This window comes from Oncorhynchus mykiss, chromosome 30, assembly GCF_013265735.2.
Source record: "Oncorhynchus mykiss isolate Arlee chromosome 30, USDA_OmykA_1.1, whole genome shotgun sequence".
Classification (NCBI taxonomy): domain Eukaryota; kingdom Metazoa; phylum Chordata; class Actinopteri; order Salmoniformes; family Salmonidae; genus Oncorhynchus; species Oncorhynchus mykiss.
The window spans coordinates 30,838,415-30,862,746 of record NC_050570.1 but is presented as its reverse complement, the minus strand read 5'-3'; the positions used below and the strand labels follow the sequence as shown (position 1 = coordinate 30,862,746).

Genomic DNA, 24,332 nt, shown 5'->3' with positions numbered 1-24,332 from the left:
CAAAGGAAAACAGCGTCAGACTGTGAAGGACAAAGTGGTGTGATGTTGTCGTGAGGCAAGAGGCGTGAGATCCCTGTCATCGAGCAAGAATATCCCTTCATGCCAACTCCCCCTTCCCTTTTTTAAATTTATTTAACAAAATGTTGTTTAATTGAATATATTATACCATACTATTGACTTACCGAGCAAAAAAATTGCAATAGAAGTTGCCATTGTCTGGTCTTCCCTCTACCTAATAGTCCTCTTTGAACATATCAACTCTCACATAAAACATTCCCTTTGAAGACTGCTTTAGGTATTTAGTATTTTATTAGGATCCCCATTAGCTGTTGCTGAAGCAGCAGCTACTCTTCCTGTGGTCTATTTATAACCTTGTATGTAGTAATAACATTGAGTTCTTCTCATAATTATTGTGCAATGCTCAATTGAAGATCATGCTGTGCTAGCCTCCAGACATTTGTCCATAGTGCGCCATGCTGATGCTAAAAGTCATCACAGAACAGTTGTTCCTTGGTGATGAGATTACTTCCCTAACAAGGGGACACATTCAGGCCAATTTGACATGCATCAGAGCATCCACTGACTCCAATCCACTGGTGGGAGTTTCTGGGTCAAACTCACAGTTATTCTTAGAGCCATCCAGATTACCTTTTTAAGAGACAACTTTGAGAAATAGAGCCATCTATAGAGTGGGGTCAACGGTGACAGGGCAATTTTTTTCCAGCTTCAATACATAGTCGCTGGGCTGGCTCTGGGCAATTAGCTGAGACAGCTGACATGTGATCACAACAGACTTACAGTCAGCAGGCTGTGGAAAATCATTTTCTCCGATTTTCCCTGCCCACCGACCACACGCGATTACTCAGTGTCACAGGACAAATTAAAGATAACCCTTCACTCTGACAACGTCAACATCCTGACTTATGGAAGTATACTGTATATTTAAACTGACAGGGTCCATCCATGCTATATTAGTATTAAGAGTTAAATGAATAACAGTTATTCTGTCACACCCTGACCATAGTTTGCTTTGTATGTTTCTATGTTTTGGTTGGTCAGGGTGTGATCTGAGTGGGCATTCTATGTTGGATGTCTTGTTTGTCTATTTCTATGTCTGGCCTGATATGGTTCTCAATCAGAGGCAGGTGTTAGTCATTATCTCTGATTGGGAACCATATTTAGGTAGCCTGGGTTTCACTGTGTGTTTGTGGGTGATTGTTCCTGTCTCTGTGTTTTGCACCAGACAGGGCTGTTTTTGGTTTTCCACGTTTATTGTTTTGTAGTGTTCGTGTTTATCTTTTTGTTATTAAACATGAATCAAAGAAACCACGCTGCATTTTGGTCCGCCTCTACTTCACCACAAGAGAACCGTTACATATTCATGTTTCATATTGCTGACAGATCCATATCATGGGTGTCAAATAAGCATGAAATGAAAAAACTGATTTTTGTCTTTGCCAAAACAAATAACACTTGAATGGAATACTTAAAAGCCTTTTAGTGCTGCATTTCTGTAACCATACGTAACTCATTTCTGTAACCATACGTAACTCATTTCTGTAACCATACGTAACTCATTTCTGTAACCATACGTAACTCATTTCTGTAACCATACGTAACTCATTTCTGTAACCATACGTAACTCATTTCTGTAACCATACGTAACTCATTTCTGTAACCATATGTAACTCATTTCTGTAACCATACGTAACTCATTTCTGTAACCATACGTAACTCATTTCTGTAACCATACGTAACTCATTTCTGTAACCATACGTAACTCATTTCTGTAACCATATGTAACTCATTTCTGTAACCATACGTAACTCATTTCTGTAACCATATGTAACTCATTTCTGTAACCATACGTAACTCATTTCTGTAACCATACGTAACTCATTTCTGTAACCATACGTAACTCATTTCTGTAACCATACGTAACTCATTTCTGTAACCATACGTAACTCATTTCTGTAACCATACGTAACTCATTTCTGTAACCATACGTAACTCATTTCTGTAACCATACGTAACTCATTTCTGTAACCATACGTAACTCATTTCTGTAACCATTTGTAATGTAAGTCCTTCCATTTAGACATTCTGTACCTTCTGTTCTTACCTAAAACGATTCCCTATACACAATTTATTTTTACACCAACGCCACTTTTGATGCATCAGTCAGTCTAGATGTTTGAATAAATGTACTGTTTAGCACTCTGAATCATTGACACTACTCATCACCACACATCACTCATCTCTAACACTCAATGCTTCTCCATACTTTATACTCATTTTTTCTTCTTCTCCAACTCATAATTAATTTCCTGTGGTCATTATGTGTCACTTCCTGTGGGGATCTTTCAGTTCTATCCTCAGGATCTAAAGTCTCATGTTTCCATGACTCGTTTGGAATCCTCCTTGTTTGGACTTGGTGAATTTTGATTCACAAACTCTTGACCCGTAACCTCTACCAGAAGGTCCTGGCTTTGCGTCTGAGCCCCAGGTAGGCATCTGACCTGAGGAACCTGGAATACGAGTCGCTCTCCATCAGTTTGTACACATGTCTCACTGCCTCGTCAAAGCAGCATAGAGCAGGGGCTTTCATGGACCTTTTGATCTTCTCGTGGATGTGGTGGTCAACGTTGATCTGTAGGGGGAAAACACAAACCATTACAATGAGTGCCAAGGGAAAGTTCTACGCACATTTGTGAAGCTAATGTTATGAAAAGCCTGAGCTGAGCAATATGGTCACCTTTCCACCCTAAGCTTGCCAATTCATTTATTCACTACGTGAGCTTGTTGAAATCATATCTTGTCCCAACAGGTTGTTATCTGTATTTTTGAAGGAGGGATTTTATCACATCAGAAAGTTTCAGTGCTTGTCAAATTGTTCTAGTGATAGGCTAAGTTATATTTGAAATAGTCCATTTCCCACATCAGCAAAGTACATGGAATTACATAGTCACACCCTAGGAATTATAGCTATATCTGCTACTTTAGCTTATATTATGTTAGTATTTTGGATAACTGTATCCAGATACTGCCAAGGTGAATGCTGATGCATAGCCTGACTAACTGACCTCTCTCTGGGCCTGGGGATGGAGGAACTCCTGGTAGATCTCTGTTGCTTTCCAGAACAGGTCAGCCGGTGAGATGGTCTTTCTGTAGTCTCTGCATGCTAGCCAAAATTCAATATTCTCCTCACTGAATTCGGACCGCAGGAAGGCTCGGAAGGCTGCAAGGCACCCTGGGGGATTATTAATGCTAAAGTCAGAAGGTGGTCTAATCAGACTGTACTATTGATGATAATGAATGTACTCTGGGCCAACATAGTTAAAACAGTTGTCATTACTTTCGTCCTTCAACAAGGTCTCAAGAGTTGGCTGGATTCCTCTATTGTCCTCTAGACTTAAAAAGATTGAAAAAAAATGTGTGGGGGGGGGGGATTATATGGGTAAATATTACTAAGAAAACTATTTGACATGTTATTGTTATGAAATAGTCTCCACTGTTGCCGTACTTACTTGATTTTTGTAGAAAAGGACTCATCATTTATCTTTTGTGCCAGAATACACTGGATGTCTTTTTTCTGTCTTTTTCTGCTTAGAAGGATATCGATCCTGTGGAAGTAGTATGTATTATCATCCAATCTATTATGATAGCAGAAATGTATCATGAACTGCCTATAAAGGTCCCTTTCCTAGATAGATAATTTAACTTACCTTCTTCTCTGTGTTCTATTTTGCGGTATATCCTTCAATTCATAGATCCGAATCTTTGAAAATAAAAGTTTGGGCATCTTCACATAATTGACAGCGATTCCTCCTAGGAATTAGATGTAGACCGTACGGTCTTAGTAAACATTCCAGGCCCATCCTGGGCAGGTATTTATCATCTCAAGAGAGGTGTGTTATGGTGATGTATGCGGTGTGCTGGTGCAGGCCCCTAGATGCCTTGGCACCGCTTACCGAAACTCCCCTAGGACGCAACGTCTTTGACTCATGGATATTACATTCCTGTAAAATTCCTATTACAAATTTTTCCCTTTTTTTTTTTTTACAAATAATTCCTAAGACACATCTTATAGATTAAACACAATAATAATTCCCTCTGAAGACATTGCATGTTAAGGAGCAGTTGTTAAGAGAGAAGTGTCTGTCTGCCCACCTTAATATAATCTTCAGTGTTTACTCACAGCCACACTCTTTCACTATTTTCTGAGAACATCTTTCATTTACTGTGAATAGTATAAAGGGAAATGACATAAGAGGGCAAATAATATGTAATGGGGAAAGGAGGCATGGCAATATATTTCCTCTCAAATATCTGAATGGGTAGGCGTTAGTTACACTGTTGTGCGTATAACACGCATGCAGGCAGACGCACGCCCACACACACACACACACAAGCTCATTCACTCATCACTCACTCATTCATTCATTCATTCATTCATTCAATCAAATGTAGTTATGCATTTCTAGCACTTTTTTACATCAGCAGATGTCACAAAGTGCTTATACAGCAACCCACACTAAAACCCCAAACAGCAAGCAATGCAGATGTAGAAGAACGGTGGCTAAGAAAAACTCCTTAGAAAGGCTGGAAAATAGGAAGAAACCTAGAGAGGAACCAGGCTCGGAGGGGTGGCCAGTCCTATTCACACACACGCACGCACACACACACACACACACACACACACACACACACACACACACACACACACACACACACACACACACACACACACACACACACACACACACACACACACCAAGACTTGTAATGTCATGCAGTTTGTGGTTGTGGAAATGGAAAGATAGAACCCCAGGTGGTAAGAGTTAATATACTCACATAGATGTGACCTTTTGTGGTGATTTTTGTAACTTTTGCATCAATAATGTAATAATAGGGTTATTAATGGAGTGATAATTCCATTACACGTTTTTTTATGGATTACTTGTTACTCCATTTAACTGTTGATCTAATTATGGAATAGTTTGTTGTACACACATTCTTCAATTAGATGTACACTACCATTCAAAAGTTTGTGGTCACTTAGAAATGTCCTTGTTTTTGAAAAAAAAAGTGTAAAAAAATTGTCCATTAAAATAACATCAAATTGATCAGAAATACAGTGTAAACATTTTAATGTTGTAAATGACTATTGTAACTGGAAATGGCAGATTGGAATATCTACATAGATGTACAGAGGCCCATTATCAGCAACCATCACTGTGTTCCAATGGCATGTTGTGTTAGCTAATCCAAATGTATCATTTTAAAAGGGTAATTGATAGTAGTAGTAGAAATCCGTTGTGCAATTATGTTAGCACAGCTGAAAACTGTTGTCCTGATTAAAGAAGTAATAAAACTGGCCTTCTTTAGACTTGAGTATCTGGAGTATCAGCATTTGTGGGTTAAATTACAGGCTAAAAATGGCCAGAAACAAATAACTTTCTTCTGAAACTCGCCAGTCTATTCTTGTTCTGAGAAATGAAGGCCATTCCACGTGAGAAATTGCCAAGACACTGAAGATCTCGTACAGTGCTGTGTACTACTCCCTTCACACAACAGCGCAAACTGGCTCTAACCAGAATAGACAGAGGAGTGGGAGGCCCCGGTGCACAACTGAGCAAGAGGACAAGTACATTAGAGTGTTTAGTTTGAGAAACAGACGGCTCACAAGTCCTCAACTGGCAGGTTTATTAAATAGTACCTGCAAAACACCATCTCAACGTCAACAGTGAAGAGGCGACTCCAGGACGCTGGCCTCATGCAGCGCGACACATCTCCTTCTCATAGAGTTGATCAGGATGTTGATGGTGGCCTGTGGAATGTTGTCCCACTCCTCTTCAATGGGTGTGCGAAGTTGCTGGATATTGGCGGGAACCGGAACACACTGTCGTACACGTCCATCCAGAGCATCCCAAACATGGGTGACATGTCTGGTGAGTATGCAGGACATGGAAGAACTGGGACATTTTCAGTTTCCAGGAATTGTGTACAGATCCTTGCGACATGGGGCTGTCCATTATTATGCTGAAACATGAGGTGATGGCAGCGGATTAATGGCACGACAATGGTCCTCAGGTTCTTGTCATGGTATCTCGGTGCATTCAAATGCCATGGGGCACTCTGTTCACAACATTTACATCAGCAAACTGCTCGTCCACACGACGCCATACAGGCTTTCTGCCATCTACCCGGTACAGTTGAAACCGGGATTCATCCGTGAAGAGCACACATGCCAGTGGCCATTGAAGGTGAGCATTTGCCCACTGAACTCAGTTACAATGCCGAACTGCAGTGAGGACTACGAGCACATAGATGAGCTTCCCTGTGGTGGTTTCTGACAGTTTGCGCAGAAATTCTTTGGTTATACAAACCCACATTTCATCAGCTATCTGGGTGGTTGGTTTCAGATGATCCCGCAGGTGAAGAAGCCGGATGTGTCCTGGGCTGGAGAGGTTACACGTGGTCTGCGGTTGTGAGGCCAAATTCTCCAAAACGCTTACGGTAGAGAAATGAACATTCAATTCTTTAGCAACAGCTCTGGTGGACATTCCTGCAGTCAGCATTGCATGCTCCCTTAAAACATAAGACATCTGTGGCATTGTGTTGTGTGACAAAACCACACATTTTAGAGTGACCTTTTATTGTCCCCTGCACAATTTAATCAGCTTCTTGATACGCCACACCTGTCAGGTGGATTGATTATCTTGGCAAAGAAGAAACGCTCACTAACAGGGATGTAAACAAATGTGTGCATTAAACTTGAGTGAAGTAAGCGTTCTGTGCATATCTTCTGGGATCTTTTATTTCAGCTCATGAAACATGGGACCAACACATTTACATGTTGCTTTCATATTTTTGTTCAATATACAATATACAAAGACTGTGTGTTTTTTTGTTTGTTTTTTTCCAAATCAAATCAGTTTAGGAGCTATAATAGCAGGTGCTTAATTTTGAAGATTGGGTAGCAGGGTGGAAAAGATCACTGTGGGTGATCCAGATGCTCATCCAAGGTCTATTGATGTGATTTAACGAAACAGAAGTAATTGTGCTTTCCCCTGTTAGTTCTGACATTATTCTATTTCCATTCACTCTCTTTGTCCAGGTGTATGTAATGGAACTGAAGTTGAGGATGGGAAGGAGGCCACCAACATATGGAGCATTGTACTCAAGCTAAATGGATCAATCAATCAGTAATCAACATATAATCAACTAATGAACAACCCCTTTATTCGCTGACTCGGGTGTTAGTGCTGTGCTGGAACAAATGCCTGCAGACACACCGGAATTCTATAGGAGGAAAGAACACTGTATTGTAGTGTCTGTGAGGTCTGAAGGGTGGAGCTACAAGTTGTTATTATTTCATCACAGGATGTGTATCGACCAGTCAGTCATGATGTTGCGTCATAGGATGCAGACATTGGGACATGTTGACAAAGCAAACAGGATTGAAAGTAAATGATTAATGCTGTAAATGGGTCCATCTGTATTTTTACCCTCACTTGGACTTCAGTCAAATGTTTAGATTATTTTACATTCAAAGTCAACATCTTCTTCATTGAATTATTTACTTCCCTTATGAAGGTTAATTATCACAACTAATTGTCACTAAAATCACCATTATTTATATTTGTAGTCTATGACCTCAAGGTTAAACGCTGATGGGAATGATCTTACTTGTGAAAGCTGATGGGACATTCCTAAATGTACAGCGGAACTATGCTGTGCCATTGTATCTGCCAGGAAAGAAAGACCCTCAATGAGCAGCTAACCCTCTTCCTATCTCTCTCTCTCTCTCTCTCTCTGAAGTGGAGCCTCAGCCTATGACTCCAATTAGAAGCTCTTTAAACAGCTGGCTAATTTAATTTAGTGGTAATTCAATGATAATGAGATGGTGTGGTACCAAGAAAGAGGTCCTAGATGTGGTTGATAAAATGTTATTTTGGTTTACATAGAATGCACTCAAATCCACTTGCACCTATCCACCTCTGATATGACTGCAAACACAACTTTTCTCACACTCATGAGTGAACTAACGCCTCAGGATGTCAATGTAACCATTTATTTCCTCCAATTACACTTTTTTTGGCAATCCCTATTGCAAAAGTGCTACTGATTTTAACTCATTTTAGCAACATAGCATAAATTGTGAAATTCAGTATTTCAATATTCCAAACAAACAGAAAGAAGACTGTCTTGCCTCAGTTCTGAGTTATTTTGATTCTTGAGAGGTTCTTACTGTTGTCAATAATATCTGACCAACTATCAGGAATTGTTGCAGTGCATTGGCACCTCGTATTTAGCAAACAAATTCTCTTTACAATAATAACTATTTACATAGTGTTAGAACAGGAGGGCAGACTACTATTGTGTTACAACATGGAGGTACAGTAGACAATATGAAGAGCCCTATTATCAGATAAGCATTGTAGCTATATTGGGAAAATGTGCAAATATGTCAAGGACAATCTCATCTAAGGGGTGCCAATTATATTGTCGAACTACGCAAAGCAACATTAAAATGACTGTGTGCTGCTGATGCTTTATTGTCGTGTGTGGACATGTGGACAAGCACACACTTCCTATTCTGCTGCCTCTCATGACGTACACACCTAGGATAGTTGAGGTAATTACAGTTTTGTGATGCAGGACACTGTAGGTGCATCTCAATAGTCTAAAGTGGCTTCCTGTCCTCCTTCTTTCCTTTACCTGCAATCGGAAACCTGGTGGAGTGAAAGCAATATGGTGGATGTCAGCTAATAATTTGCTTTCAGTTCATAGATGGCAGTACATATAGAGGAAAGGAGAAGGGGAAAGGAATGAAGTTAAGACTATTGAGAAGCAGCCTCGGAGCGAAAGCTGAGAGGATGAGGGGACTGATCTCTCACATAATTTGCCTGAACTTGCCTTTCAGGAGAGAGTGATATCCTGTCTCACAGAGCTGGAGACAACAGAAGCAGAAACCAGTTGGGCTTGGTTTCAGTACAACTCCTGTCTATTGAGTTGAACATGCATGGGTTTCTTAATGCTCAACTTCATTCAATTTGATTCCAAGTATGGGTTGGCGGCAAACATTTGATAATAACTGGCATCTAACCTAGAAATTGGAAAAGAGGGAGTGGTGCATGAGGAAATAGGAAGCTAAAAGTGTGTGCCTGTGCACGTGCATGTGCGTATGAGTGTGTAGGGGGTGCTAGAGAGCTGGCATCCATTGTCAGGGCTTCAGAGTGTTGGAATGAGGGGCACCATTCTCCACAGCTCTGAGGACAGTGTGGGAGTCTGTGTTGCAAGTAATTTATTGAAACCCTCGCAGACTTCCTCTGAACTGAGGTGGAAGTGAAACGGCTTGGCATCCAAGGAAACACAGGGGCTTCAGGCAGAAGTCAGACTGACAGTTTCACATTGTGTGGTTTCTGAAATCCCCTCAGAGAAAAACCAGCTCAGGCATTACGAAATCCAAATCCTCATGTGTGTCTATTTGACATGGTTGCAAGAGACTAATTACTTGTTCACATAAGTGAAATAAGTTTATGCAATGGCATTATTCAAAGATACAATGTTCAATGTTTAGGACAAGAATCTAAATTTAAGTTGTTCCATGATTTATTTGGTCATGAAGTTGAATTTGTCTTTGAAACTTGACTTTAGATTAGTTTGAAACATAAGATAAATTGTTGCTGCTTGTAACAGGGCAGAAACGTGCACTTGCAATGTTGTCTTTGTTGCCATCTAGTGGACTTAATAAGAAACAGAGAGATGCACTGTACATTCAGTAGCAGCGTACTGCTGAGAACAGAGAACATATGATTCACAAAAATAGACAAAAATCTAATCTAACTTTCCTCAGATACTCACTGACCAAACAAACCTGCAAACAGCGTATGCAGTGAGGGAATCAGAGGTGAGGTTGGTGTGTGTGTGAGCACAAGCATGTGTTCAGACTGGGGTGTTCAGAAAGAACTTGGGATAAGGCAGGGGTTGGAACCAAAATTACTTTCCAATCACTTTTGTTCTGAACAGAACAGTTTAGATTGTAATTTTCTGTTCCTTTTTTTTAGCCTGTGAAATCAACCATTTTTTACATTTAGCTTATTAAATTACTTCATCAATCAGTGCGGATAGAGCAGACAAGCTAGTTATTTACATGCGTGATGGATAGTCAAGTGTAGCCTATGGCGCAAGATGCGAAGGAAATCTTGTGGGTGGGGGAGAGAGCCAGAGAGGGTTGGGGAGGAGGCTTGAAGTGCTGGTTATCGTGTTATGCCATGCATTATATGAATTAGGTCCAAGGAGGAGCGGCTTATATAGAGGAACTTTGAATGTCCTTTGAGCTAGCTAGCTAACAAGCTTGTTTGTGCAGAACAGCACCGGACTTAAAAACACGTCTTACCCATTTGTAGTTAATAAATCCAACTTGAAACGTGATAACTAGACCTATAGTATCCTTAACTAGCATTGAAAAAGTAAATCCATTCTTCTCAAGCTAATTAAATATCATTCTCCCTGTCTTCTGAATCAAGCTTGTAACATCAGTACAGTAGCGTATGCCTCGGAGTGGGGAGGGGCAGGTAGCCTAAATACGCACAGGAAAAAAAACACCAGCTTGCAGGCAGACACTGGAATAGGTTTCTGCTTGAGTGAGTAAAGGCTTTGCATATAGGCGCTTTGTTGTGTTTTGTTGTGGGACTAGAAAAAAAATGCCTGGAATGTAAAATAATGGTATTAACCGGTTTCATGGTTTTAAAATAACATTTCTGTTCCTTTAAAAATGTTGTTATTCTCCGGTTTTCTGTTCTGTTCCCTGAACCGGTTCCAACCCCTGGGATAAGGTACATTCCCAGATAATGTAGGAAACCCATTTCTAAACCTTTAAAGCTTGGTTTTAGGTTGCTGGAAGCTGTACTACAGGAGCTAAACTGTGAAAGAAACCTTCCCCAGTCAGGACCAGGGACAATTTGTGGGACTCAGCAGAGTCCCAGACACCTAATCTCCCTTCCTCCGTGAGCTACTTTGCCAGACACAAAGTCCTAGGGAGTAATCTCCTCCTCTGCAGCCCAGAGTAGTCCTGCCTGCTGGGGCCATGCCACCTCCCTCCCCTCCCTGCCTGCCTCCCAACTCAGCACCCAGTCCTCACAGGGGTCCATCAGAATAGTGACGGAATGGAATAAGATTGCTGCCTTCTCACAGATAGGCAGGAGGGCGTTCGTCCTTCACACACACACGCACACACACACACACACACACCGAGAGAGATGGTAGAGAGCATTTCAAAACTATACTTGTTCCCAATGTCCCCAGCCCTCTTCCAATCCAGAGGGATCTGTGGTTTGGATGGCATGAAGCCTCTAGTCATGTTGTGAGATTTCACACACAATGTTGTTGTCTGTCCCTACCTGCTCGATGTTGTGTACATAAGCAGGGTATAAAGGAATAAACACAGAAAAGTGTTTTTCTGTGTAATGCCAACTTGAGCTAGGCTACCGGACATGAATTCACGATAAACTTGGAACTTGAAGTAAGGTTTCTTTGTTTCCAGATACAGGATGCAGTGTTATTGTATTTTCTTTAGGCCCAAACAATGCCCTGTCCTATTATTGTGTTTATATGGCTTTGAGAATCGTTGTATTGGTTCAGGCACATTTGTATTGTCATCCCAGGAAAAGGAGACAGAGGAAGACAGAGGAACAGATTATTTGAATGTAATAGTATGTTTGGTAGAGGCAGACTCCTAAATCCCTGCTGTAGCCCTGCCTGGCGGAGTATTATGTTGATTTAATGCTGTGTTACAGGTCTCATCTCAGATTCATCACCCTACTGTCTTATTAACACTGTCTTCAAGTTTCATATCCCAAATGTCAGATGCTGTCTTGGTTGGAGAACTTTCCAGTCCTCTGTAGTGAGACAGAAACACACACACACACACGCACACGCACACGCACACGCACACACACACACACACACACACACACACACACACACACACACACACACACACTCAGACAGACAGTAACAAATTGGTCACATTGTTGAACCTCCTGCCTTTTGGCAGAAACATCAGCATCAAATTCTCTCAATGTGTTCCTGGAAAGGCAACACTATTGCACATACTAATCCTAACTCTACTTACTTTCATCCATCTGTAAAACAGAAATCCACATCCCATCCCAGAGCTAATGATTACAGTACATCTGATTCAGACAGCGTTGTGGAGACAGGGCTTTAATGTATTATGACCAATTGGAAAGATGTCCATGTGCACATACAGCTGGAACAGTGATTAGATTTGTTGATATGAATGGAAAAGTATACTAAAAACTGCCACAGCTTTTGGAGAGAGGAAGACATAGTGACAGTAATAAGACTACAGTCCAGGACTTAACAGACTGTGTTAAGTCTCAGTATTCCTTGCTGTTTCCTCTCAGCATGATACAGCCTCCTGCAGAGAGTGATGTATACCAGCAACACATGCAGTAGATTTGGCCAGAAACACAATTAAAGTCCCATTTGTGTGTGGGTGCATGCATGCATGTGTAACTCACTGAGAGAACATTGATGTGTAACTCAAGTGAGCATGATATTGTATCCCAGAGCAGGTTTGTACATGCTACACTTGCATGTATCCACATTTACTAGTGGAAGACACCAGGTGTGTATCCTTGCAGGGGGTCTGTGTGCAAAAAGGGGAATGTCATGGGTGTTATAGTGTGGTGCTTCTACAGTACATAGACTCCTGCTGAGGAGAGACTATACACCTGGACTGGTGTTAGACATAGCACTATATTAGATTAATGTAGACAACATGAAATCACGTTGTGCAATGTGTGAAAACAGAAGGGAGAAGCAGAGGGGGAGAAAGAGAGAGAGAGATGTTTCAAACGATGGCCCATTGGCCTGGTGGCCTAGGGATCAGAATGTTTGGGTTTGGTCTGGTTATGAGAGATAAAGAGGAACACCATGAGGGTATGACTGAGAGACAGAGACTACGACCTCAGTTGATGCTGCACTGATTGTGTTGGCTTGGCCTTTTGAGTTGCAATTACACATGCACACACACAAATGCACACACACACACACACACACACAAAATTGTATTGGTTGGCCTGTTGAATTCCTGTCATAGACAAAAACACAGAAATGAACAAATCAACATAAATGTTGTCTTGTACATTAATGGCAAGTCTGACATACAGTATCCTAATTTACATAGACAGCGGGAAAATACCATAAATAATTACAGCTCATGTGCAAAGTAACAATCAATGGATAACCAATGGATAATACTAACCTTGTAAAAAATAATACAAGTTATAAAACATACATAATACATAACACTGTAAATAAAGTATTTATAGTATAAAATGTTTAATCATATCTATAATTGTAGCATTTTTATAAGGATAGATTATCCCGCCTTACAATAATAGAACACGATTGGGAGCCACTAAGCTAGATGATGAATTATCATTAGAGAGAGCCCTGTGTTTTGTGCTCCAGCCCAAAGTTAAACCACGCTGAACTAACATGGACAGGTAGTTAGAGAAGAGAGAGAGTTGAATCACTGTCAGCCCACAGTCTGATGGTTGTAGACAGGTATTATTCTTCACCTGGTCCTGGAACCTCAGCTGGCGTCTGATGGTTCAAAAAGAGCCTGATAGATTTCAGATTTCAGGAATCTGGGATAACTGTCCTTTTTCATCAGCTTGTATATCACTCTCTGTGCCTTGTCGAAGCAGCTCAGGGTCGGCTGAGACATGCTGTTTGTAATCTCCTGCCTGGTCTCACAGTCGATGTTTATCTGGAATTGAGTAATGAATGAAACATTGTCTTTGTGAAACCATTATGTTGGACAGAGAAAGGGGGAAATAGAGAGAAAGACAGAGACAGTTATAGGGAGAGAGCTAGAGAGAGAAAATGAAAGAAAGAAAGAAGATAAAGTTGCACCGAAAGAGATGTTCCATCTGATGTCTATATGCACCTGTCTGGGGGCGTCGACCTGTACAAACTCTGTGTAGATTCTTTTCGCTGCTTCAGCCATCTCAGTGTTGGAGGTGATGGTCTTGTATTCCTCACAGACCAGCCAGAACAAGATGTTCTCCTCGCTGTACTCTGTCTTCAGGAACTCTCTGAAGGCCAGCTGCCCTGCTACACAGTAGAGACAGAAAAAGGAGAATGGTGTGAAATTAGAATTACAGACCGAATCACGCTCACATTCACATAGGCAGGCACACACATGTGAGCATGGCCACTGCCCATGACCTGCAGGTTTAGAGAGAGAGTAGGCTGGCCCACGAAGTTGTCAAACTGGTTTAGTTTGAGTGAGTCCCTAAATGCCAGAGACTTGTTAAAGGAATATGTTTGCTCAAGCACAACAACAGATGTTCTGGGTTTCAATTTTAAAATGGTCCTCTACTGTTATTTTGCAACCTCCAATGTTGTTACAGTAAATGAATATACAACATAATAAGGGTGTTAAATGTACAATGCCAAAAAAACATGACATTTGTTTTAGATGTGAGTGAGTCATTATTTCAGATGTCATATGGGAATAGTTGTCCTTTGTGTCCTGTAACCTACTGTAGCCTTCTCAAAATGCTTAGCTTACTTAAAGGTCCTGTGCCAATTGTTATTCGTCTTTTGGGAACACAAACATACATTACTCACACTAATTGCATTACATAAATCACAGCTGGAGAACCGACTTAAATCGACACAAGACAAAATATGTACAATGGCAGCCAACTTGTCCCCCCTATTCCAAGGACTTCAGACTTATACTGGCACCACTTCTCTGCACTTGCTTTGGTAGGACTGTATCAACAGTATCAGTGGAGAAAGACAGAGAGTAAAGAAGAGTACATTGTCTTACTTTTACACTCCAGAAGTTTTTTGAGGGACTGTCGCCATGACACAACTTCATCGTTCGGGGGCTTGGGGGCCCTACAGAAACAACAAAAAAGCCTAGAGACTCTTAATTGTTTGTTGTTGATGATGAATGCGATATTGGTGATGATGATGATGATCCAATGGTTTACATTTAAACAGAACATGATGTTGACTTACTTCCTGTCCATGCCCCTGTGCCTGATATTCGACCTAACATGAGAGATGGAGGATGGAAACAGCTGATCTAAAATGAGAGAGAGAGAGAGATAGACATAGATATGAGAGAGAGAGAGAGATATGAGAGAGAGAGAGAGAGACAGATATGAGAGAGAGAGAGATATGAGAGAGAGAGAGAGAGAGACAGATATGAGAGAGAGAGAGAGAGAGAGAGAGAGACAGATATGAGAGAGAGAGAGAGAGAGAGAGAGAGAGAGAGACAGAGAGAGAGACACAGACAGAGAGACGGAGAGAGAGAGGCAACAGAGCACAGGAAGCCTGTCTAGTCAAAGATGTTTTTGTGCCAAAAAATGCAGAAGCAGAACAGCAACTGGACAGTATCGCTATGAATTATGGGACGGAAAAAGAAAACCTCTAAACTTCAGCTTACAGAATCTGCTGATGTTTCAGAAGACACTGATCATCCATTATGATTATTGATTCATTAATAGATTACAAGTATTACTTCAAAATGAGTAACCAACAGTTTGCTACGGAAGTAAGGAGCATTCCCCATGTCAAAATAGTTTAAAACAAGCAATAATCTGTCATGTTTGACCATTTATCAGTGATCAGTGTTCTGTATCAGACTCACGATATATGAACTACTAATCACTTACAATGAAGCATCATTCCTTTGTGCTTAGAAATGCAAACAAAAGCAGCAAAACAATTTAGGTCAGCCAGTTGATGTTCAGTACAGAATTAAAGGAATGTGAAAGGAACGGTCCCAACCCAAGGTTCTCTCTATTTCTCTATACAGGAAAAGAAAAGTATAAAGCTCATACTTACAATGTATATATATAGTTATCCAAAATCCCTTCAAAATCCCTGAAAATTAGTTTGTACTCCTGAAAAATTAGCACTGGTCGATATGCTCAACAACTGATTTTTTTCCTACTTCTAGTTGGACTTCCCTATTCTATTCCCCCGTTTGCTATTCCCCTCTGGCTAAAACACACAAGTATCCACATGTTGGGCTGGGAGGAGGATTGGCAGATGGGAGGGTTAAGAGGTGATTCAGAGATTTTACTGTGCATTTTGGAATTCCCAGGGTGGGAATCAAGGAAGCTTGAAAAATCAGAGAGAGATGTTCGACTCAGTTCAACGATAAACCATTTGCCCATCACTCTCCCATGAAGACAGGCAGCAGAGGAGAGGGTAAGAAGGAGGAAGAAAGGAAGAAGTGAGGGAGACGGGGACACACACACACACCGTCGTCCCCCAGTTACAAGGGCTATGAAAATGACTGATGACAGAACAACTGGCAGTGTAGTGAGCAAGGGGGACAAGCGACAGCTTTGGGGACAGACGCAGCAGAGTGTCTCTACCTGTCCACCCCTCCCGGCAGATTTGTGAGCCCTCGATGAGACGCTGTGGGAGAATGAGAACAGGTGCTATAAAAACACTGCTTCTGTGGCTGCTGCAGCTGGAAACCTGACAACACAAACCAAACCTGTCAGATATGAGCCTGTGTTTCATGTTGCACAGGCTAACATTATCATTCCTTCTCAGGAGCCTATGTGCCATGTGCCACAATGTATGCAGGCATTTCTACAGCCCAGCACTTACACACCTGACTCAACTAACCGTGGACAGTGTTTAAGACCATGTATTAGGTGGATGGTGTTGAATCAGGTATGTTACAAAAGCCTTTACACACATGCTGGCCTCCATGGTCATGATTGGCCATGCTTCTTTTATGTGGTTTCCCCCAGCCTTTCACTTGGTCTGTGTCCAGGTGCAGACATAAAACCCATCTTAGCTCTTTTCCTATTTGTCATGTATTTGTCATGCATTAATTCCCTCTGAACTATGGCCATGGCTTTGCTGTGTACAAGGGCAGGTGAAGGCCAGTTTATCCATTGGGCTCAGTGCCTCTGCCAAGCTGAATGAAACAGCCATTCATCTTCCAGCCAACCTCCCTCTATTCATCCATTCACAAGGTGAGAACACTCAGTCCTGTTGAGGCTTGTGATGAAATCGTTTCTTTACCTTTATTTATTGACCTTCATCCCACCAGGTTATGTATTTGAGAGGGCATTACTCCTATGCAACAATGACCAGGGGAAAGGTTGCAGTGGAAGGAGAGCAGAGATGTTGAGTAAAGGGGAAGGGCTGCACTGGAGATGAGAGGTGGTCCAGCTGGGAATTATTCTGATACATGAGTGATGAATGATGCCTGTAAAATATACAACATCTACGCTCTTGAAGCAGACTTCTTCAGTAGATAATGCATATTTTTTTTTACAACACTGCGCCAAGTTAGTCAAGATTTCTTAATGAGCTACAAAGATTTCACAAGTGTAAATGACACCTTAGGTAAACATTGTGTAAACTTCTAGATATTTGTATAGGCAATATAGACCCCCTGAATAAGTTTGGATTAGCTCCTGATTTGAATAACCACCACTGCTCTCCATGTGTACTGAATCAAACCTGTGGAGGACTCATTTATATAAGAAGAAGAAAATAACAACAATCAAATCTCTCTATTCACTCAAATCCATTCTCTAGTGGGAGAAAATGAGAGATGGAGAAAGATGGAAAAGCAGAGAGAAACAGAAAGAGATGGAGAGAGAGCGGATACGAGATTTTAATATCGTTATTATTTCTTAAAGGTCCAATGCAGACGATTTTATCTCAATATCAAATCTTTTCTGGGTAACAATGAAATACCTGACTGTGATTGTTTTCAATTAAAATGAGCAATTTCTCAAACAATAACTTTGCTAGGACTGTCTGGGAGTAATCTGAGTGGGGAGGGGAACTAGCTGTTATTGGTAGAGAGGTTTGGAACTCTCCTTCTTATTGGTTGATTAAATAATTGATGTCACCAGGCAGGCCTAAACTGCATCCCATCAAAACAGGTAGAAAGTTCATGCGGTCTTTTCAAACAGCTCTTACACTAATGCGCATTATCACAATTTCACAGTATTATTCCAACCTCATAGTGTGGAAATATTTATAAAACACTGGAAAAAATTGGACTGCACTGGGACTTTAATTATATTTTGTTATGACAGGAGAAACAGGACTGGGACATCCATTTTTAATGAATGTGATTTGCATTTTCACATGGACTCATGGTGATTACCACCCCATACTGATTGGAGACTTGATTAGCCAGCAGCCTTCCTCTTCTCCCTCCTCTGTTCTGTTCTGGTTGCTCTGTGGCAACACTACTCCCTAATTACATAGCATTTGACCACCAGGCGTACTGGAAAAAATCCCTGTTCACTTCCAATGTAACAATAACAATTGTATTTCCTTCCAAATCCTCTTTCTTTTTCTCTCTCCCTCTCGCTCTCTCTCAAAATGTAATTAAATGCAACCCTTGTCCAGCTACCACCCATCGCACACCTTCAGAGGCCTGGCCAAGTCCCAGCTGCTGCGTTTCCATTGCATCTGTAAGCAACAGGATGACTTCCAGGATGCGGTCAACACCTTGCTCGCGGCAGCGGGGCTTCCTGCAGTCGGCCAGGTGCTCATTCCCGGTAGTGCGGTGGCGGGGGGGATCTCTGCAATATGAAGAACTCCGACCTCTGGGATCTCCTGGTGCAGAGCTATCTGAGGCTTCTTAATGAGCGGCTAGCGGGAGGTGCCGGGGGAGCACTTCTGCCAGCTGCTCAACGTCCTCTACGCCTCGACGAGGGCCATGCTTCCAATCCGCTTCCCGTCGCCATGTTCCTCCACACGACCCACTGCATGTACGGCATCCACTGCTGTCTGTCAGGCGTGACGTACATAGGGGAGATGGGCGGCGCGATGCAGATGAGGATGGCTCAGCTCCTGTACAACATCGCCATGCAGAGGCACACCTATATGCCGCTGGTGGGGCACTTCTTGAGGCAGCACGACCCTTCCTTCCTGTCGATGATGGGGCTGGAGCACAATCGGGGGTCCCAGGCACGGAGGTGCAAGCGGGAGCGTGTTTGGATTTCCAGACTCAGGACAGGATTGCCGAGAGGGCTCAACTCCAGGGCCTGACTCGCTCAATCGCTCGCCCTCCATCCTTCTCTCACTTTCTCACACACAAAGACAGTGGCGGCTGGCTGGTTGAAAACTAGCTGGCTGGCAAAGGGGCTGGTTCAACCACACCCCTAGTCTCCCTCGGTGTGCTTAGGCCGAACAAATCCCTCAAAGGAGGGCCAACATGGTGATGCAGAGGAACATAGCCACGGGACGTTTCAAGGAGCTCGGGTTATGGTTGCGGCGAGGTTGCGCCAGCCACAGTGCACACAGACACATTAAAACACAGACGGACAGACGGACACACAGACACATGGGCAGACAGACACACTCACCCACCCACAGCGATGTGCCTCGCTCGTTCTCCGAGCAGGTAGGGGGCGCAACAAGCAATTCAAGGTGCGGCTCTCCATTGGATCATTCTGGGGGGTATATAAATCTGGACTGGATGGATGTTATGGCTGAATAGTCCACGCGTGGGCGCTTGTTCTCCGGTACGTTGGCGGCCTGGCTGAGTTCCTTTCTCCACTGTTTCAAACATTACCATAGCGGAGGATGCATCTAACTGTCGATGCTCTACATAAAGTTCTCTCTCTCTCTTTCTCTCTCGTTCTCTCTCTCTCTTTGACCCACAGACACAATCATATATACACTCTATGCATTTTATTTTCGTTTGGTGTACAGTATAGTATTTGATTGTATGCATCGCCAAATCCACAGCTGACATCCTATAACTAACATATTATCAGCCACTGTGGGGAGCTCTGTCTCTATTAGGCTTCTCTCCCTATCCTCGTCTCTCTCCCCCTCTCCTTCTCCTCTGACAGTGGGTCTGGCCAAGCACAGAGTTGCTGTGGCCACTATTGCTCATGTTAAAAGCTCAGCTACCACTGCTCCATGGCCTAAGTGTTTGGATCTATGTGTCTCAGTGGCAGGACACACCTATTGGTTAGGGCTACGTTTAATGTAGTTGGATGTACTCATTGTGTTCAACCACAAGTCATCTCCTTATTGTTTCCCTTATTGGCACTTCCGATGGAGAGCAGCAATGTAAATACTTAGAAAGTTATAACCTTTTCTCTTTCAGGGTTCCCATTTAATGTTTATTTTTTTTGACTGTCTGGGTTACTGCTGCTGTCTGGCTGTAGGTATGTAATATGTAATCTGTCAGTCTCAGTGGGTCTGTGTTTATCCTAAATAACATCAGTCTGTCTGCAGGCTCACCCCACAATAACGCTTACATTCACAGCGGCTGTACAACATCCATATTCAACACAGTCTTTGCTGTTTATGTATTTGTTCTCCTTAATCTCATTTAATCATTTCCGCTTTGTCTCTGTGGTACTGTGCTGTTTGTTGCTACTTGGATCCCTGCCAAACTTTTAATTTGTTAACCATTTAAACAAAACTCTGCATTTAACATATTTACCAAAGTCTTAGTTTTTTCCTTGCTCAACTTTTTCACGCCAGACACTTTACCTGGACATGGTTCCAGCGGAGTTCCACCAGACGGGAAAACGAATTGGAAACATTAACGCTATGCTACACTATGAACTATCACCTTAGTGAGGATAGGTGAGTTGCCAGCCCAGCTTCAGACGCAATCGTTAGGACAATTTAAGTGTAGGAAAGGATAAAACAGCGTCTTTGCCACCAGTAAGTACAGATAGTAGTATAAATCCTATTGCACAGTCTCCACAGCCTGACTACTTACTTAAGGCTTCTCGAAGAAATGCTGTAGGTATGCTCAACCGATGTCGCTCATTCAGCCGACAGAAACTTTCAACCGGTTCTCCCATTTAAGCAACGGATCGGAGACCGAGCTGACTCCATTACCCACAATACTAGACTTAAAAATAATCCCCAGCAATCATACATTGTTTACCAGGGGTCAGGGCTACCGACGTAAAGGCTAATCAGAAGATGGTGCTGGCTGAGACTTAAACTGGCAAGTGTAGATGGTATAGGAATAATGTTATCCACGTCAGCACCAACGATGTTAGGATGAAATAGTCAGAGGTCACCAAGTGCAACATATATTCAGTGTGTAACTTAGCTAGAAAGATGCGTTGTCATCAAGTAATTGTCCCTGGCCCCTTTTCAGTTCGGGGGAGTGATGAGCTCTATCGCAGACTCGCACAACTCAATCGCTGGTTGAAAACTGTTTTCTGACCCTCCCAAAAGGTAGAATTTGTAGATAATTGGCCCTTTTTCTGGGACTCCCCCACAAACAGAACCAAGCCTGAAGTGCTGAGGAGTGACTGACTCCATCCAAGCTGGAGGGGTCATCTTACCTATCAACATAGACAGGGCTCTAACTCCTCTAGCTCCACAATGATATAGGGTGCAGGCCAGGCAACAGGTTGTTAGTCACTAGCACAGTCAGTGTAGTCAGCTCAGCTTTCCCCATTGAGACCGTGTCTGTGCCTCGATCTAGGTTGAACAAAACTAAACATGGAAGTTTTCGCCTTAGCAATCTCACTGGAATAAAGACCTCCTCCATTCCTGTCATTAGTGAAAGAGATTGTGATAATACTGTACCTCACATCTCAAAATAGGACTACTTAATGTTAGATCCCTCACTTACAAGGTAATCATAGTCAATTAACTAGGCACTAAACATAACCTTGATGTGATTGGCCTGACTGAAACATTGCTAAAGATTCATGAATTTACTGTGTTAAATGAGACCTCTCCTTCTTGTTACACTAGTGATTATATCCCCCGCGCATACCGCAAATGTGGAGGTGTTGCTAACATTTATAAGAGCAAATTTCAATAATTTATTTTAAAAAAGACTGCGTTTTTGTCTTTTGTGCTTCTATTCATTAAATGTTTTCAGCCTACTCAATCACTTTTTATAGCTACTGTTTACAGGTCTCCTGGGCCGAATACAGTGTTTCTCTTGGAGTTCCCTGAATTTTTATCGGATCTTGTTGTCATGGCAGATAATATTCTACTTTTTGGTGACTTCAATATTCACATGGAAAAGTCCACAGACCCACTCAAAGGGTTTCGGAGCCATCATCAACTCAGTGTGTTTTGTCCAACATGTCTCCGGACCTACGCGTTGCCACGGGCATACCTTGGATCTAGTTTTGTCCCATGGAATAAATATTGTGGAGCTAAATGTTTTTCCTCAAAATCCTGGACTATCGGACCACCATTTTATTATGTTGGCAATAGCAGCAAATAATCTGCTCAGACCCAAACCAAGCCGCGCTATAAATTCTCGGACAACCTAAAGATTCCTCGATGCCCTTCCAGACTTCCTCCACCTACCCAAGGAATTCGGAGTACAAAAATCACTACGTAACTGAGGATCTAAATATAACCTTGCGTAATACCTTAGATGCAGTCGCACCCTTAAAAACAAAAAACTTTTGTCACAAGAAATTAGCTCCTTGGTATACAGAAAATCCACTACCCAAGCCCTGAAGCAAGCTTCCTGAAAATTGGAATGGAAATGGTGCTTCACCAAACTGGAAGTCTTCCGAATAGCTTGAAAATACAGCCCTTGCAATATCAAAGAGCCCTCACTGATGCTCGATCAGCCTACTTTTCCAACCTAATTGAGGAGATTAAGAACAATCCAAAATGTATTTTTGATACTGTCACAAAGCTAACTAAAAAGCAGCATTCCCCAAGAGAAGATGGCCTTTACTTCAGCAGTGATGAATTCATGAACTTCTTCAATGAGAAGACCATGATCATTATAATCATTAGAAAGAAAATTACGGACTCCTCTTTGAATCTGACTATTTCTCCAAAGCTCAGTGTCCTGAATCTGCACAGAATTGCCAGGAACTAGGATCAATGGAAACACTCGGGTGTTTTAATCCTGTATCTATCGACACATTCATGAAAATAGTCATGGCCTCTAAACCTTCCAGCTGCCTACTGGACCCTATTGCAACTAAACTACTGAAAGAGCTACTTCCTGTGCTTGGCCCTCCTATGTTGAACATAATAAAAATGGCTCCCTATCCTCCGGATGTGTACCAAACTCACAAAAACTGGCAGTAATAAAGCCTCTCCTGAAAAAACCAAACCTTCATTCAGAAAATATATTGAATCTCCCATTCCTCTACTTTTTGGTGATGAAGTAAAACATTTTTGAAAAAGCTGTTGTGTAGCAATTCACTGCCTTCGTGAAGACAAATAATGTGTACGAAACGCTTCAGTCTGGTTTTAGACCCTTTCATAGGACTGAGACTACACTCGTGAAGGTGGTAAATTAATTATTATTGGCATCATACCAAGGCTCTGCATCTGTCCTCACGCTCCTAGACCTTAGTGCCGCTTTTAACACCATCGATCACCACATTCTTTTGGAGATATTTGAAACCCTAATTGTCTACACAGACAAGTTCTTGCCTGGTTTAGGTCTTATCTGTCGGAAAGATATCAGTTTGTCTCTGTAGATGGTTTCTCCTCTGACAAATGAATTGTATGTTTCAGTGTTTCTCAATGTTCCGTTTAAGGACCACTATTGTTTTTACTATATATTCTACCTCTTGGTGTTGTCATTAGGAAAAACAATGTCAACTGTTACTGCTATGCGGACGAAATACAGCTGTACATTTCGATTAAACATGGTGAAGCCCCCAAATAAATGTGACAAACAGAATGCCTGTGTTTCAAGACAACCAAAAAATGTGATCATATTACTCCAGTGCCACCCTCTCTACACTGGCTCCCTGTTAAGGCTACAGCTGATTTCAAAGTTTTACTGCTAACCTACAAAGAATTACATGGATTTGCTCCTACCTATCTCTTCGATTTGGTCCTGCCATACATACTTACACATATGCTACTGTCACAAGATGCAGGCCACCTTATTGTGCCAAGTATTTCTAAGCAAAGAGCTGGAGGCAGGGTTCCATTTTTATGGAATGGTCTGCCTATCCATGTGAGAGACGCAGACTCTGTCTCGACCTTTTAACCTTTTCACAAGTACCAACATACAGGTGTGATCATTCTACAGTGGTCCTTGCAGTGTAAGCTCAAACCGGTGTGATTAGAGAGCTTACTTACTCGATTGACACAACAGTCAACATTTGAGCTAGCCACACTGTTTTTCCACAGAAACATTTGCACATACATAGTGCTTACAAAGCGGTGTCTTGAATGTGACCAGTTTATTTTTGGATGCAATGTTCAGACATTCACAGAAGTAGCGACAGCATACAATCATCCAAACCAGAAAATGTTGGCTACATTAGTCTTAGCGCTGACTGAGGAAA

At 42.0% G+C, this 24,332-nt stretch overlaps 2 protein-coding genes across 6 annotated transcripts; both read right to left on the bottom strand.

The window, feature by feature from the left end:
• Positions 1 to 2,261: 2,261 nt before the first annotated feature.
• Positions 2,262 to 3,909, bottom strand: si:ch211-117l17.6 (regulator of G-protein signaling 8). The gene is made up of 5 exons (XM_021599484.2): positions 3,726 to 3,909; positions 3,528 to 3,623; positions 3,356 to 3,411; positions 3,084 to 3,250; positions 2,262 to 2,650 (listed from the first exon to the last, which is right to left on the bottom strand). The coding sequence occupies exons 1-5, from the start codon at positions 3,800 to 3,802 to the stop codon at positions 2,471 to 2,473; spliced, it is 576 nt and encodes a 191-aa protein (XP_021455159.1). The 5' UTR covers positions 3,803 to 3,909; the 3' UTR covers positions 2,262 to 2,470.
• An 8,309-nt stretch (positions 3,910 to 12,218) lies between these two features.
• LOC110521701 (regulator of G-protein signaling 21) lies at positions 12,219 to 16,066 on the bottom strand. 5 transcript variants are annotated; one of them, XM_036969302.1, is made up of 5 exons: positions 15,907 to 16,066; positions 15,076 to 15,142; positions 14,882 to 14,973; positions 13,991 to 14,154; positions 12,219 to 13,810 (listed from the first exon to the last, which is right to left on the bottom strand). In XM_036969302.1, the coding sequence occupies exons 2-5, from the start codon at positions 15,084 to 15,086 to the stop codon at positions 13,634 to 13,636; spliced, it is 444 nt and encodes a 147-aa protein (XP_036825197.1). In that variant the 5' UTR covers positions 15,087 to 15,142; positions 15,907 to 16,066; the 3' UTR covers positions 12,219 to 13,633. The 5 variants fall into 5 exon arrangements, with proteins under 5 accessions (XP_036825197.1, XP_036825198.1, XP_036825199.1 ...); XM_036969303.1 differs by having other exon boundaries at positions 13,991 to 14,157; positions 14,882 to 14,952; XM_036969304.1 differs by having other exon boundaries at positions 14,882 to 14,952.
• Positions 16,067 to 24,332: the final 8,266 nt, after the last annotated feature.